Raw genomic sequence first — 18,036 nt, 5'->3', positions numbered from 1 at the left:
CTTGTTTTTTTGAAAAGGACTGTTTTTTCTCCGATTTTCTCTTAGAATGGGTAACTGAATATTGACGAGAGAAGAAGAATGGAGGGGAGGTTTTGGTTTTCAAAGTGACCATTGCAGGGAGACACGAGATCCCTGTCACATCATCACTTCAGCCTAAAAAATAAATAGTCATCCAATCCCTGAGACGTGTTTACTTAATTAACCATTCTTCATCCTCCTGGACCTTGCATAACCACCCAACCCTCTGAAAATATGCAGCTGTAGGCCCTCACAGTGTCTGATATTAGTGATATACCAGCCTCAGTCAGGCCTCCCAACCAGTACCAGTTTCACTCTGCTGGGGTCCTGTGTCCAACAAGACAAAAAGATGAGAACAATGCAGATGTAGTTCTCTTCAATGCACAGTATTTTTGGCCATAAATAAGCCTAGCAAACTGAAAAGGACCCTAAAAACAACTTTTGAAATCTTGAATAGTGCTGACAGCTTAAGACAAATAAATAAATGAAAGAGAAGAAATGTTGCCTTCCTCCTCATTAGATTTCCCAATTTGGAGTCAAAAGAAAGCCATTTTGGAGCGCTGCTGCCCTGACCCACAATGGCTCCATGGATCTCCTCAGTCAGGGATTCGGTGGTGTCAGAACAATAATTCTGTGCCAAAGAGGCAAGGCGACTAACTATACGACAACTTGGGTAGCAACCACTTCCCTTTAGACGGCCGAGCGCACACTCTGTCCTTCACTCGCTGCCAGTTCTTGGCTTACAAAGCCCCCGGTGCCCCTCTTTCCCCTCTCAAGTCCACCACGCAGACTCCACTGTCCCACCAACAGGGCCTCACTTTGCCCCAGGAATTTGACTTTGGTGCATTGGTGCAATAAGAATAAAATAAGTGGGCTGGTGGTCGATCGGATCAGCAAGTCTGAGACCACGAGGCTGAGGCTCGGAAAGCACAGGTAACTGCTGGGAATCAAAGCAGGCCGTGGCAGAAGTTTCATGTGTGAAGTGGCAATCGGGTGAGGAGTGGACGGAGAACTGGGGTGAATAAACTGTGGGGCTTGATGAATGAATAGGTTGCATTTGCGCAGGTTAATTGGCAGCAGGAGGGAAAGTAAAAGGCACCTGAGGCAGACACACACCGGCATACAATCGGGGAACCAATGGGAAACTCAATAAAGGGAAAACAGGCACGAAGATAGAGAGGCACAGCAGGGACCATGACACAAAGTGTCTCTCTTGAGGAAAATATTATCTATCATAGTCCTGTCTGGTACACAAAAAATGTGTTCAATTAGTAACAGGATGCCCTTCCGCCTGTTCAATAAGGTTGTGGAAAGCACCTGGAAAGTCCGCAGAGAGGAGCGCAGTTTGTGAGCAGCCCCAGGTCTCCTTCTTAGGCAGCAAAGAGAGCACTGCTTTCTGACAGCAAACATGAAGTTTGGCTCTGCTTATCCTCACCACAACCTGTCAACAGCGCGTCCGTGAAGCCAGCTATGCAGACACTAGGGCCGGGCGGTATACCTATTCAGACGGTATACCGGTATGAGTTTCACTTAGCGTCATACCGGTGTAAAGCCTTAACAAACTCTTTGGCAGGCAGCAGAATTTAAAACCTTACTGCCATGCTGGGTGGTGCTCCCCGCTGCCACAACAAGAAGTAACTCCATCGCTACGTAAAAACACGGAAAAGAGCGATGAAGGAGGAACAACAAGAAACCAGAGACAACACGCTAACAAGCTAACACGCTAATAAGCTAACCAAGAGAGCAGGCCGGCGAGTGATGAACAGCTGTTCAAGTTTACATCTGTGTAAAGGACCGCCAGGACCAGCAAACCATTTGTGCCCCACATCTCCACATTTTCGGGTGCTTGACTCTGAAGGACACCCCCTGAGTCTAAGTCCAGGAATGTGAACACCTGCTTCGGTCTGGATGCAAAGGAGCGCTTATCGTGTCCTACCTGCTCACCGACAGCAGGCAGAACCTCCTCCACGGTGACGCTACTATCCGGAGGGACGATCCTCACTCCCTGATGGAGGGGGCGTCTCGGAGGACGCCATTCCTCCCGAAAACACCTCGATCACTCAACAGCACTCAGTGAAACAGTTACCGAGACATACCTGATCATGCATATGGGACAGATGATGAAGAAAAACAGTCTGAACCCGAAGGTCAGGGACATAAACCAATTCAAACTCACAAATGCACTACCGCATGCTCACACTCACCGGAAACAGAAAGGAGTGGAGAAGGGAGAGGAGGATAAATGGAGAGGAGACTAACGTTTAGGAGGAGAGCAGAGGAGAGGATAGATGATTATTCAATATGAAGGGATGTGGCCTGTTTAGGAGCTTGGATCAATCTTTCTGTGTCATTGCATTAGACCACTCAGGCGTTGTGTGTTTGTGTGTGAGTGTGTGGTCCTGTTTCACTGGACTTGTGGGGACATCAGTTTGACTACACAGCCACATTGTGGGGACTAATATTTATTGGGGGGGACAAAATCAGGGCAATTATATGCCTCCAAAAACATTCAGGTTAGGGTCCGGTTAGGTTTAGTCTGGTAGTGGTTAGAGTAAGTCTCCAGGAAATGGATGCAAGTCAATGTAATGTCCCCAATAGCTCCGCTGCGTGTGTGTGTGTGTGTGTGTGTGTGTGTACAGTGTCATTATAGATAGCCTTGTACTCTACTACAAACTCTAAATGTTGAAAGGGATTACTTTAAAGGCCAGTCTAGGTCAGTATTAGTAGCTTTATGACTGGGAAATGGAATCAAATCAAGGGCATTAACGTCTTTTGTGTCAAAGTGAACAATAGCTTGGATTTTATTTGCTTTTTAAGGTTGAGCCCAACATTTTCAACATGAGAAGAGTTTTGAATTTTATTTGCTAATTAAATCATTTGACTTTTTAGGTGTTTAATTACTGAATCATCTCTTTAAACTGGAATGACAGTTAACAGGTAAACTATTACGAATGCATCCCTGAATGTTCACACATTGTGATGTACAAGATGGCAACATGTGGCAATGGGCGATGGTGGTGCACGGAGTAGTGCAGTGCGCTGGGGTCTGCAAGGTTGGTGGTTCAAATCCCAGCTGCCCCATGTGCCATGTCGAAGTGTCCCTGAGCAAGAAACCTGACCCCTAATTGCTCCCCGGGAAAAAATGTAATGCATGTGTTATAATGCAATGTAAGTCGCTTTGGATAAAAGCGTCAGCTAAATAACATGTAATGTAATGTAACATGAGGGCTAACTTCATTTAGCACGACGCCCCTCGCATGCTTCTTTGTCATGTGGGATTTACTAGGCCTGCTTCATGAAGCATGAAGGTTTGTGGCCAAAGTAAATCTGATTTGATGGTTCAATTGAAATCAAAGGGGTTTATTCTAGAAATATAAACCAAACTAAACTAAACCCAGTGCACACAGAGTGAATCACAATCAAAAATATTCACTGGAATTGTCTCCACGCGGTTAAATTATACAGTTCAGTCTCTCAAATTCTCCTTTGTTCTTTGTCCTTTGTTTGTATGTTTGCGTTATTCTGTCATTTAGTCCATACGTCATCAACATATTGAGTACAAGGATTGTGTGATACTCCATGACACATGAACACATTCAGTTCACCTGTCCAAACGGGGTAAAACTCATCTCTTCCTCTCCTTAGTTAACAAGTAGTGACCCTGCTAGTTTAACCCTCTCTTTTTTGGATTCAAATCCAAATAGGCTTTAGTGCCATGGAAGTCTAACATGTGAAACTACACAACCACAGTGCATGAATATTGTCTTATATTCATAAGTTATGTTTGTCTGTGTGCATTCCTCGGTCCCTGTATATATATATATATATGTATGTTAATGTTAACATATAATGTATGTTATATTTCATTTCTAATTTCTAACGGTACAAGCGTCATTCGTGCTCTGGTTGGGGTTTGATGTGTCTGAAATAAGGCAGTCGGTCTCAGCACCAAGTGACATAGGGGGCCTCCTTTCTCACCTCCATGCTCCTGTTTGGTGGCTCACGAATGGACCAAAGGAAAACTAAAGCCACAAAATGTATTTTGCATATCAATTAGTCATTATGAGGTAGCTTGAGTTTTCTTTCTAGCATGCTTCAGGTGAAAGGAGAATCCAAAAACAGCCCCAAACTGACTCACTCCTAGATGGATTAATAGTGAGTGAAGGCCAACAGGTACACAACAGGTACACTTTATGAAAACGTCTCTCACCGCTCACACAGTGTCATTCATCCCGTCGTAAACTCACTAACTAAACATACACATCTTTGCCAAAATCTTTTCTTCTTAAAACAATTCCGCAAACAAAGCAAATTCATTTGAGCATGAAGGCCAATCCCCCAAAATACTGTGAAGCCCTTTTTTACATGCATAACCATTTTAGAAAGGAGGAATATGAAGGCTCCATTTGGAGAATCACTCACATACTCACACACTCCCCGTTAGGAGTTATCTGCATATGTGGCATGACAAGATCTTCTGTCATCTTTTTGAGGATAAAACAGTCAACTCAACAGTGTGAAGGACAATATCCGATAAGTTATAGATTTCTTTGAACTAGAGTCTAATGGATCTTGATAAGAACAAAGGCCACAGAGACTTCACTCACGACCCAAACACTAATGCCTAAATAAACGCATTAAGGCGTAGTTGTTTGATCTTTTAAGCTCAATTAAATGTCCACATCTGCAATGGATGTACGATGCGTACTGCATGCAGTGGGTACCAGTGTGGTAGTTTCCGGGATATTCACGGAGCTTTACAGAACCTCTAAAGGAGCGCAGTTCAGTCACAGTCACGTCATTTTTCATTCGGATCACGTTCAAATGCTCCAGTTCAAGCTGCAACTCACTTCCTGTTGTACAAGTCTGTTACTAGAGGGGAACCTCTATCCCTGTCTGTTGAGATGAAAAGGCCAAATGACAACCTGTATGTCATATGATTTACAGTGAATACTCTGGGGAATTAAGCAACTGACTTATGAAGACTGCTCGAATCCTGACAGATGCAATTGTGTTATTAAAACCTTGACAAGTCTCCTTACGTCGGAGGTTTCACATTGGTCACCATCAGTCACAAGATGTTTAAAACATACTACCAAGATCCTGAGGGATTGGGACACCGTATCATCAGTATTACATCCCAGTTCTTAAGCACTCTACGCTGTCAAACATACTGTTCACATATTTGTATAGGTAGATGTTTAACTTAAACCAAGAATAGGAGCACTCAGGTACTGGTGCATGTGATACTTGGACTGTAAAAATAGTCAGAGGAGAAATGAACATCTTTTCCACTCGGTGAGAGAAATACACTTAACTTCAAAAATGTGGTGAATACTATCTGTACATTAATTTCTCTGCATATTATGTGTGTGGGTGTTGTACAGCAGCATAATAAATGAATAGCCCAGTATGAAATAATGATGAGATTGGGTGTAAAACAGTGACAGCATGGAAAAAAAGGCCTGAATGATGCATCAACCGTCCAGTAAAAATGTTCAAATGAAATCAGTGGACTCGGTATTCATCAAATATGAGACTGTCAGATCAGAGGATCTGTGTGTGTGTGTGTGTTAAATAAAAAGCAGAGTTGAGAGGGGACTCTATTTGTTTGTACAGGGGTCATAAAGGTTCCTACTGAATGTGCCTGTGTGTTTTTTAAGTAGGACGCTCCCTTCCTCTTCCTGTTCAGAACCTCCCACCTGTTGTCCTTTCTCCTACTTTCACAAACTGAATTGCTGACGTGTTAGTGGAGGAGAGGTGTGCAGGAACAGGGTTGAACTCACTAAAGGTGCAGTGCAAAGCATGTGGGGGATCTATTGGAAGTGTGTTGCTACAAGGACTCCATGTTTGTGTTCACACATTCAGCATGTAAAAGCTGTACATTTGAAACAAAGCTTATGTAAGGTGAGTGTTCACTTGCATCCTGTTTCCACTGGAGCCCAGCGGACGAGCTGATGGGAGCCTTGCAGCTCCTCGTCTCCTGTGGTCTCCACGGTGACGATGGAAACAGTAAGTCTCCTGTAAGGTATGGATAACCAAGTTCTCATTTGATTAGAATCCAGAGGTGGGGAGGAGGGTACAGTGTCAGTGACATTTGAGATGTAAGTACTGCACATCAGAGCTCATTAAAAAGGATCTTCAGCACCAATGTAACCAACCTGGAACATGAGCTCCCTGTTCAACTCTCTTCTCATTATTGACTGGGAGGGAAAGCAGTTGTGGGAGTAGTGATAACGGCCAACGTGAAAAGGAGTTTATTCATAGATCTTTCTGGTGTTGCTTCCTTACCACCACTGAGGCATCCGGCGCCAGAGCCGATGGCGCTGCGGTTGCGTTGGTCGGCTTACAGAAGAACAAAGAAATCACCCGTCAAATTGTGTGGATGTGCTATAGTGGCCTTGCTTCTGTGTAAGACAAAGACTTTAGGTTTGTAGCCCGGCTACATGAACATCAGGTACTTGAACAGAAGAAACGTCATGGTGTGCTGCATTCATTTGGTTCTTTCTTTACGATGGAGGACAGGATGGAGGTCAACATGGACCAAACCATGAAGGTGCCTGTGATCCATCGTCCTGCAGCCGAGGAGGATCCAGCAGACGGGTCTACAGAGTGCTGAACACATGGCATGTGCTGCTGATGGCCTCCACCTGGAGCGTCCCAACCATTCCAAAAGCTTTACGGATCAAAACTGTCGGTTCTACTCAAACGGAGTGCAAAGTGTTACTTCACATTCATTGAGTGGATTCTATAGGTTGTTTTTTATAGTACGCTTCTCTTCAGGCACATTTACAATCTGTGGATAAATGTTGCATCAGAGAAGTCTACATTGTGCTCCGCAATGACTGAACATTTAATAAAGGTAGAGAAACACTGGCAATGATGTCAGCTGTTGGCCATTTAACCACAGGACGACCTATGGACGATCCCATCTGGTACCCCACAGACGGGAGCAGCGATATGTCAATGACCCGTTGTGTTTGAAGGTGGAGTGCTGCTCATTAACATCGTCAGGTAGACAAAGAGGCTTCTCCACCTCCGATGCACACACACAGAACGGAAGAAGGTAGTAAACTCTGAGAAAGCATTTGGATTTTCGCTGGCAGTCGATGACCAGTGGAACGGTTATTTGGAACATTAGTGGATGGACGCGTAACACACATTTACAGAGTACGCCATCTTCTTTTTGCCATTCATTTGAGAAGGTGAGTAAACTGTTAAGTTGGTGGTTGTGGTCACCAAGCTAACTGAAAGCTCTTTGCACCAGAACTTTCTGCTCACCTCCAAACTTTGTTCAACTTTTTGCTCCCTTTAAAGATCCAAGAGATGAAATCAACGCATGTTTGGTGTCGTTTTGCCCTTCCTCCTCTGCCTCACTGGAGCGCTGTGGAAACTGAAGGCCTGCACCGGGTTGCTGTGCAGTGAATCCTTCATGAAATGCTCTTTCAAACCATCAGAGACGTTGGAAAGCAAATGAAAGGAAATCAGAGAAATGTGCGCGATAGAGAGAGAGAGAGAGAGAGAGAGAGAGAGAGAGAGTGTGTGTGTGTGTGTGTGTGGGGGTTTTTGTTCTTCACGTACATGCATATGGTGCAGCACGGGTATGGTGTGTTTATGGTGCAGTTGTGCGATTGCATCTGGTTTTATGTCTGTGTGTGTGTTACTGTGTGTGCATGTGTCACTGTCTACACAGAGTATTTAAGTGTATATGTGTTTAATGAGTTTAGTGCATACAAGCGTGTGGTTCGGAGGGCGTGTACTGTGTGTGTGCGTTTGTGTGTGTGTAGTTTTATTGAGAGGAACCGTGTGTGGGGGAGGAGAATGTGAAACTGAATTATGTCTTTTTCAGTGGGGAGGGGTGCATATATATGTGGGTATGTGGGGGATGGGCAGAACACCCACTGTATGTATGTTCACTAAGTATGTGTGGGCTGGCGTGTGTGTGTGTGTGTGTGTGTTAGGCAGATTGAAAAACAACACCTTTCTGTGTGCGTATAAAGTGTGTATGTGCATTTTGATGCATGTGTGTGTGTGTGTTCAGATCGTATATGTGAGTGTGTAATTGCTGGTACTTCATGTGTTTGAGTGGATTTCATACATGTAATATGCATGTGTGAGCATCTGCTGAAGTGTACTGATTGTGTGTGAGATGTGTGTGTGTGTGTGTTTGTGTGTCTGGAACCCCATCTCTTTGTTTATGTGCTTTTGTTTCTATGGATTTATTTGCGGGTAATGGAAATGTGTTGTTCTTGCAGATCTTTGCTTATCGAGTATTGAATAGTCTCTATTTGTCAAACACACACACAAGCACTGTTTCATCTGAAAAAACAACAGTTTTCACACGTTTTTTATTTTGTAGGGGAATGAAATTCCCCTAGTAAGCTAACATGGATCTATGCTGCATGTGTTGGTGTTTCCATGGGTGTGGCTATGCGCCACAGCCAGAACAGCAGAAATCGCCGTCAGGGTCATTATCACTGTCAGTGGATGATTTTTATTTCATCTTTGTATTCCTCATGCAGATCCATAACATGGAAGGGTCTCACCAACATGCGCTGTGGGTCGATAGATTTCCGTCCTTTGTCCAGCTGTGTGTCGGCGGTTTTCGAAGCGTGTTGAAGTGTGACTGCAGTGACCCTGGAGTAAACCGGCCTTCGTTACTGGACACGTAAATGGTCCACACGGGGTGGGGCCGAGGGGGGCTGATGACTCGTTTGCCACACAAGACACTCTGCATGTGACACGTCCCAAAACGACACCATAGGGAGGACCAAGTCATTCAAAGGGCACAGCCACTGACCACCGCCTGCTGCCCGTTAAATGGACGCGATCCATCCATTCCAAGAAGCCTTTTCCTCATCCAGGGAGAGAGAAGTGACTTTCTTTTTCCCATCAGGACCAGCCCCAGGGAGCCAGTAACACAGGTTACAAAATATCAAGCCTGCCTATAGTAGAAATAGCATTCCCTATGTTATTGTGTATCAACAGACCCAAAGTGAACTTTTTAAGTGGACTACTACAGTTACTATTGGTGGACTACAGTAACAATTGATCAAATGACCTGTGATCGCTATGTTCTTGTTACAGGTGTCATCAAATAATGCCGGATCTTTCCCCAGAGTACGTGGTCTGAGCCTATGATGTCACTGCGCATCACTATAGGAATCTGCATCCGGTGGGCATGGTGACTGGCCGAGACACAGACCAGTGTCGTATGGGGACAAATGGTGTGTTGTCACCCACTTTGTCACAAGTTGCTTTGAATGTATAAACTGTATATCTCAAATATACATACACTATATACACAGAAAGAGAGAGAGAGAGAGAGGGAGAAGAGGCTGGCCAATCACCTAGAGTGGCCACTGCAGGCCCAGCAGGACACCGCTTTAGCTGCAAATCTAAGAATCCGATGTGAATTTACAGGTGGATAAAAACGGAGCATCTCTAGCACTTTAGTGCTCTGGGCCGACTACAGCTCCCAAAATAAAGGATGGCCTCTCACGACCCTGGGCCCCGCACGAGGAGCTGTCAACAGGCATCAACACGTGGCTCAACAACGGGAATCCGACTGTATAGTGTGGTACCGTGTTAGTTCAACATTAGCTCAGAGGTACTTTAGGCTCACTATAGTCTTCTTTTACTCTACTTTTAGCGGCCATTTCGTTGAACCCATTAGAATTTTGGTTGATTTGCTGATGCTGTACTTATTTTTTTGAGCATTACTTTTCGGAGTGGGTTCTATGCAATGTTAGCACTACGGACAGCAGACACGTGAATAAATTACACAACTATTCTTTCTTTTCAATCCCTATCGTATAAAACACTCTCTTGGTCACTTCAGTGTGGCTGGATCTCTCCACTCTAGATGGTGCACCTTCTGCGGCTCAGCTCGTTTTGGATCTTATTTGTCAAGGTGGACCAATGCACAGTCGGTCGATTACTATCAAAATAAAATCGCTCAGGGCTCTGCAACAGTACTTGCTACACAATATACCACTAAAATTTATATTATAGGTAGTGTAATGATTCGTTGCCATTTTGAATACATGTTTTGAAGTATGCGTTATCCCTATAAGTGTTTTGTTTTATAGTTGTCTTCTCGGGGCTGTGCACTTTTATTTTGTAACAGAATGCGTTTCCGGCTCGTCACAGCGTACTCGTGCTAGCTTGGTGGTGGAGCGCCTCTTTGTACTACTGGGTTAGGGTTAGCAGCAGAGGCGGAGGAACATTCATCAGAGTCCCAGACAGGGACAGACAGGGTCCAACAGCGTCCCCCTGTCCGAACCAAACTCATAGCAGTCAAAAACCAACGAAGGGACGTTTCCCAAAGTGCACCATTCAACGCTGAAGAAGAAGTGTGTTCACCGGGAAGTTTGCTACTGGCGGCATCGGTCGGTGGCGGCGCGCGGAGGAGAGCATCGGTCCAAACTTCCCTCACTCCATGAGCTCCCTCACGCTTTATTCTGCCGACTCATCTCCCTGAAACCGGCGTTTCTTCTCCAGCAGAAGCTTCTGTTATTTTTACCCGCCTAAAAAGCATCCAACTTTGTAGAAGGGTCCAGGTTTTAGACATTCCCCGAGGAACTAGAAGAAAGGACCGACGGACGGAGCGGGACGTGGATGTATCTTCAGCCATGGATGTAACCGTTTACCCGCCTCCTCATCAGCCTCTGGCCGCGTCGGACCACACCAGGTTGGGACAACTCTCGTACCCGGACCCGTCCTACGGGACCAACAAGGTAAGGAAGGGCAGAAGATGCGCTCTGGTTGTCCATCCTTCTGGACCCGCCAGTCACGTGTTCATGACCTGCTGTTCTAGGAACATTTAGACTTACACACACGTCCCAGTGTGTCTTCTGAGCACATCGGCTCGCGGGCGGTTCGTCGCCAGTGATGTAATAATGACACCCTTAATTAACGCTGAATCAGCTGTCATTGAAAGGTAATTAAGTTTATAAATGCACTGAATCGCAAGCAGAACAATATAGCTGAATGATTATGGCGGGGAAACACGCACTGCTTTATTTGGTATGCATCAAATAGTTCAAACTAAGACGGCTACAATCATTGCAATTGAATGACGCTGATGTTTGGGGCAGCGCTGTGGTCTTTCTCCCTCCAGAGCAAGGTCAAAGGTCAGGGTCCGATTTGCGAGAGGAACGTGGAGCTAAGAGGGATCCAGTGTGTTTGAGACCCCTCTGAGGCAGAGTGGATGAAATGATATCCATCCACCAGTGTGTGTGTGTAAAGGAGTGAGGCACACTGGAGGCACTGGGACCTGCTCATTTGACTGTGATTAATTGCTTAATTGTGGAACTAGTTGCACTGATGAGCGCAGCTATTAGAGAAAAGGATTTAGTTATTATTTCTAACCACTCACAACAACAACACTTTGGAACACATTCATTTTGTTCTTTTTTTCCCCCAGAATTAAAATGAGTCACATGGAATTTCTATATATTTGTCTCTCTATTCAATTTTATGATATATTTTCTTAGCAACATCTGAAAAGGTGTGTTGCACACAGCAAGGCGGAGGTTTGTTCAAGCAGCAGGAATAAAAACCCAAGCAGCATCATGTAATATCACCATCACTATCGTATAAAACACTCCAGGAGCCAATCTGGACTCGTGCTTGTAACTTGTGATTCTGCTCTGTCATGGAGTATGTTGGACTGAGTAATGCTGTACAATTTAATGATTGATGGTTGTCTGATGCTTGTCAGACATGAATTAACCGCTGCCCCCCCTCCAATCCAAGGCGGCGTCCCGACGAGTGGCTCCGATCATTTAGAAGTGAAACGCTGCTAGTGGCACCGCTCGGCCCACTTTGGTTCCATGTGAAGCTCTTTAGGGGGGAAATGTGAACTAATCAACACCATGAAAGTCTCAAGTTGATGGCTCAAAACAAAGACAATATTTGCTTTGCATAGCAGGTTTTATGTCCCATTTAATGAGGCCAAGTTAGGAGTTATTGGTTGATCTTCAATGTCAAAGGTTATAAAGGTATATAAAGATATATCTATATCTTTACTTCATACATTTGAAAATATTGTTAGCAGCCTTAAAGCTATATACTTTCACCATGTTTTTATTAATAAAATTTTGTATAAATCAGCTTATGAATTATATATGAACAACCCCCCCCGTAAAACCTTTGTAATAAAAAGGAACGAAACTGGAGCTTTTGTTGTGTGTGAGTGAAGCTGCTGATTTGTGGCTCAGTCTGAGAACCATTTTAAAGAGATGTTTCTTCAAATCACACATATTTTGGATAAACAAACTAATAGTTATAAATTCCCCGTTTGGAAGTTCCATTAGAATAATCCTTTTATTCTATCAAAAGTTATCTTTTATGTTTTTCTTTTTTTGAATTATTTGCCAACTTCTACCCCCACCACCCCTGTGACCCAGGGCAAACACTGAATTAGACCCAATGGTGAAATAAACTCACAGACCTACACGTAGTCGGAGTGTAGACACCTAAAGATGTGGTGTCTCTCCATGAGTACTAACAGTCCACAATGTTATTAAGTGGAAGGTTATTTGTGCATACATCATGCCGCTCTGAATTTGAGCTCTACACGGGAGTATCTTCCAGTTTCAGAGCCTACTGTGACCTCTGACCTGTAGGTTGGGCATGAACGAAATATCGCGTGTATGTCTGTATGAGATTATAGTGATCTATACTATGCGTCTTTTCCCTACTACTCGCCGTGCCGTGTGCCAATCTGCTGATTGTAGAAGTGGTTTCTCCTCAGTGAGTATTTCTGTTTCATAGAGGGATGTGGAGAGAGCTGTGTGGTGGGGTTGGGGGTAGGGATTGAAAAGAGAGGGAGCGAGAACAGGGTGGTTGGGGGTAGGGATGTTGTAAATGAGAGAGAGAGAAAGAGAGAGAGAGAGAGAGAGTAGTGGGGGTGGGGCCCCAAAGGTTTGTACTATATTTCTCTGTTGATTCACGGCTGTGTTGGTCTGACTATAAAGATCATGTTACTGTGTGTGTGTGTGTGTGGGAGGGGGGGGGGGGGGGGGGGGCAGAATAGAGAATATAAAAGGAGAAGGAGAGAGAGAGAGAGACTTACAGCAGAGAAAAGAGGGAGAGAGACAGGAAGTCAGAGAGGAATAAAGCTAGCAAAGAAGAAACAAAATGAGAGAAGAGAATGGGGAGAGACTGGGTGTGTGTGTGTGTGAAACAGGAAGTAAAGCAGGTCCTCCAGATGTGTTAATGTGAAGGTGTCATATCAGGGGTGCACTCCCTTTTCCATTTTAATTAAATTCTGCTAAATGTCCAAAATTTCCACTCTGACGGCTACCGTGCGTGATGCATCAACACCTCAGTTTGCAATGATATATGATTTAGACCATCCCAGGACCATCCAGCGTGGTGGAGCAGTAGTAGACACTTTGCTCTTGCTTCCAGGAGCGCAGTCCATACGAAGCTAAGCCAAGGCCACATGAAACAACTAGGTCTTGAGGAGCTGCAGCATTCCTCCGTGCACGACTGAAAGCTGTACTGAACATTCACATGATACCCAACTCCAGCTCTCCTCTTCCCTGACGGCTGTGCAGCAATAAATACCATCATCATTTTTGAAATATTTAATTGAAGGTTTAAGAGAAACATTGTGTTTGTTGATCAAAAGCATTACAATAACATTCATAACCATAGATAACGTAATGGTCTGGAAAAAAACATTTAAAAGCATCCTTTATAGTGCGTGTGCGATTCTTATAGTAATTGCCATTTCAATCAGGAGAGACTCATTTAATATTAAAACAATAATTTATTACACAAGCATAAAATATGAATTGTGCAAAGTCTTTGGCGATTGGACTCCATCATGAAGTACTATCAGCAACAACGTGATTGGCTCCAGGAAACAGTGTGTAGAATCTGATTGGTTACTAAAATGTGCACGCCCCCCAATCAGAAGCAATTACAAGGGAGGCAAACAGAGTCAGACTGATTGTCTTCCTGACTGAACCTGCGCTTAAGCTACATTAAGTATAATTACCATTATATAATAATTAAGATCCCCTCACAAAAGTTGTTTATAAATGTCCCAAGCAGTGCTCCGCCTGCAGTCGCCGTGATGTGGTGAAAGATGTGTACATGGTGGTTGTCACGGTTACTAGTGAACTGCCCAGCATTTGAAGTAAAGTCTGTATGGAAAACTCTCCTAGAACATAATGAGGTTTAGTCTTTCAGTCTGAAGATGCTGGTGGACGCCGTGACTACATGCTATATAAACTACCAACTATGTCTACAGTTTATCCCCAAACTGTAGAAACTGTGTTTCTGTAAATCTTTTTCTTTTCTCTAGTGAATACCTTGCGTTCACCTACAGCATAATCAAAGTGTCACTGCAGAGATGCTTCCTATAGTCACAATGACGGGATGAACGGAAGAAGCGAGTGCGAGAGCGATAGTTCTCCTAGTGAGTTGCCGCAAATGCAAATAGGAGACATTTGTTTGCTGCAAGAGTTGTTCAACCATCAGAAAAGTTACAATGTCATGAAGTTAAAACATTGTGTAGAATCAACCAAGTGTTTTTGTGGTGGAAGACTTGTGAATATGTTACTACAGAATAAAAAACGAGTGAAATAAAGCAAGAAGAGGAGACACTGAATGTGTATTAGAGGAAAGGCAGGGTTAAAGAGAGGGAGGCAGAGAGAGAGAGAGAGAGAGAGAGAGAGAGACAGACTAATGTAAACATGATGATTGTGAAAGCTCGGTGAGGTATTTCTAAAGCAAATACAGAGGACGAGAGAACAGGGAGGAACAAAGAAGGCCTCAGTGTGGAACAGGAGACTGTAGACCGATGCAAAGCAGTATATAGAGGATAGAAATACACTCTCCGGGTCATGAATTAGAAGACAAAGGGACAAAGTAATACTTTGTCTTTCCTATGCGGTTACATATCCATCTTCTGTCATACATTGTCTTCAAATCGTGCAAATCATTGTATTAGTTAATCGGGTGCATTGGGGTTTACATCCACTTCTCTGCTTCACTGTATCATCCTCGTTTTAAACAATATTCTAAGGGAGCAGGTTTCAGCAATACAGCATGGCGCAATCATGTCAGGGGAGCGCTTTTGTGTCGCCTCTCGTATTGTACCGTACCACATCGCACTGCAACATATCGTTTCGCACTACATCATATTATTCCGCTGTACCGTACCTCATCGCTTCGCGTAGTACCGTACCTCATCACCGCGTCATATACTGTCGGCGAGGTTGGAGATGAACCAGCGCATATTGTGTTTTAGCGTGAGACGCAAAACCGTGTGAGTCACATGGGGAAACTGAGAGAGATTGCAGCTTGACAACAACTTTCCTAACAGTCAAACATCAGCAAATGCAACACAAGACAAAGCAGACGTCCTCTTTAACACGGACGTTTCCTCTTTTTGAGACCAAAAAATGCGTAAAATAATAAATACTTATCTAAAGTATTTTCAGATCTCACTCCTGGCATATTTTCTTTCAACAAGCTGGGGACGGTTGGCATCAGCTCCTGCACGAGATGACTCTGTGAGTGACGGCTGCCTGTTGCATGTGAGCTGGTAGCCCCGCCCACCCAGCCAATGCGTGCACAGGACAGGGAGCGGAACACTGAGTGCGCTCTGAGTGCGCTTTTTTTACAAAATACCGGTACAAAAAATAGAACCGTACTGTTTTAAAGGTACCTTTCTAGTACCGGTACACCGTCCAACCCTAATTGCGTCGTACCGTACCACATCGCATCCCTCCGTACAGTACCATATCGCATCGCGTCGTACCGTACCTCAACGCGTCGTACCGTACCTCAACGCGTCGTACCGTACCTCATCGCATCGCGTCGTACCGTACCTCAACGCGTCGTACCGTACCTCAACGCGTCGTACCGTACCTCATCGCATCGCGTCGTACCGTACCTCAACGCGTCGTACCGCACCTCACCGCATCGCGTAGTACCGTACCTCATCGCATCGCGTCGTACCGTACCTCAACGCGTCGTACCGTACCTCAACGCGTCGTACCGTACCTCATCGCATCGCGTCGTACCGTACCTCAACGCGTCGTACCGTACCTCAACGCGTCGTACCGTACCTCATCGCGTCGTACCGTACCTAAACGCGTCGTACCGTACCTCACCGCATCGCGTAGTACCGTACCTCATCGCATCGCGTCGTACCGTACCTCATGGCATCGTACCAGACCACATCGCATTGCGTACTATTGTATCGCACTGCGTCGCATCGTACCTCATCGCATCGTACCTCATCACACTGCGTCATCGCATTGCATCATATTGTATTGCACTGCGTTATTTGGGATTTCTGTATATGCAATTGTGTTCAAATGGCAGTAATAAGACTATTAGGCAGTAGTCTACAGATTCAAATTTACAAATATTTCTTTAACCAAAACATAAATCAGACTTTATTTATTTGTAGTTTCTTGTGTTTAGCAATATGTTCAGCAATGTCAAACAGCTTGACCATTTTGCAGAATGCTTTCCACAGCTTCCACAGTTGGCTCTCTGTTGTTGAGGGTGATTACTCCATGCTTCTGTGTAAACAAAGAACAAAACCCAGTTGTCACGGTTTGGCCTCTCTTCCTGTTTTAGTTTGAAGTTTCATGTCTCTTGTGTTCCTGGGTTAACTTCACTTCCTGCCTTGTCTTGTGATTGCGTGATTGTCTCCACCTGTGTCCAATCACCTGCACCTCCCTTGTGTATTTAAGCCCTGTGTGCCTGTTGTCCCGTGTCGCGTCATTGTCTAAATGTACCTCGTCGTTGGAGCACGTCTTTGGTTTGTTTAAAGAATAAAGAGCACTTTGACTAGAAAAACTCTGCGCTTGAGTCCTCCCTGCACCTGCTCCAGCTGCATTCGTGACACCAGTCAACTGCAGTCTCAATTAAGTGTATTTTACCCAAATAGAGGATTGACTGTTAAACACAAGATGGCAGTAACTTACGAGGAAAGGGGAAACATCTCTCACTAACTGCACTCTGTCCAACGTTAGTTAGCAAGCTTTCATAGCAAGTTAAATAGCTAATCAGAGCAAGCTGATTAACAATAGCTAACTGAATAAAATTAAAATAATAAATAAAAATAATTATTACTTAGTTACCGCTCACTGCAGGCAATTGTATGTTGTCGTCTGGGGACAAAAGGACGCGTACTTCTTAATGCTTTCGCTGTCCTTGATAAAGTCAGCAGAACAATTTGCGATGCTGGTTGACAACAACGTTGGCAGTTCGTTGTCGCCAAGTTTGAGTTCCTCGAGAGCCCTGCAAAAATTGCTGGTGGTTCATTGGTGGTTTTCCTCCACCCAAAGCTAATCTTTCTTCGATTTTTCGATGGTCGATGGGTGCATGGATTTGTCTTTTGAACCTGATATGGTGACAAACACTGGATTTGCTCTCCGCCCACTCACAGGTCTGATCAGGGAGCGCTACATTTCTTTTAAGAATGTTTGATTCTTCCTGCACACGCACTTGAGCGGGTTATAAAGGCTACGATGTTTTTTACAAGTTAACTAAATTTAAATTACTGTTGAATTATGGGGGCATTTTTGGCCCCCGTCCTCATGATATCGGGGCCAAAATTATATTTCATGGGGGCAATTTTGCCCTTTGCCCATGTCTATTTCCGACGTTGAGCGGATCGTATCATACGCATCGTATCATACCTCATTCTATTGTTCCGCATCGTATCGCACCCCACCGCATTGAATTGTATTGCATCTCATCTAACCGCATGGCACCGTTTTGTACTTCATCGTACTTCATTGTACCGTATGGCTATAGTTTTATTTTTGTATCACATATTCCCATTGCCCCTTCCACCAGCTTTCTAAGTAGCCACAGTGTCGGCATCTCCTCTAATTATCTATCAGAACATAACCAGTCGATCTGTCTGTCCGTCTGTCCCTGTTGGCCATCACTCCTGCTACTGAACCCCTCGCCAGACCCCTCCCTCCCACCGCTCTTACATCCCCTGGAGCCCGCTGATGCTTGGGTGACTTT

General features: G+C 44.5%; 1 protein-coding gene across 2 annotated transcripts in view; it reads left to right on the top strand.

Moving 5' to 3' along the window:
- The first annotated feature begins 10,186 nt into the window (after positions 1-10,186).
- Positions 10,187-18,036, top strand: part of tox (thymocyte selection-associated high mobility group box) — a 33,822-nt gene continuing 25,972 nt past the window's right edge. For both annotated transcript variants that reach the window (XM_037458474.2, XM_037458475.2), the window contains exon 1: positions 10,187-10,757. In XM_037458474.2, coding sequence (XP_037314371.2) covers positions 10,653-10,757 — 105 coding nt within the window. In that variant the 5' untranslated portion in view covers positions 10,187-10,652. The remainder of the gene's footprint in view (positions 10,758-18,036) is intronic.

The sequence above is a fragment of the Pungitius pungitius genome, chromosome 15 (assembly GCF_949316345.1).
Source record: "Pungitius pungitius chromosome 15, fPunPun2.1, whole genome shotgun sequence".
NCBI lineage: Eukaryota > Metazoa > Chordata > Actinopteri > Perciformes > Gasterosteidae > Pungitius > Pungitius pungitius.
Note: the sequence above shows the minus strand (reverse complement) of the source record. Positions and strands in the feature narration are given on the sequence as shown.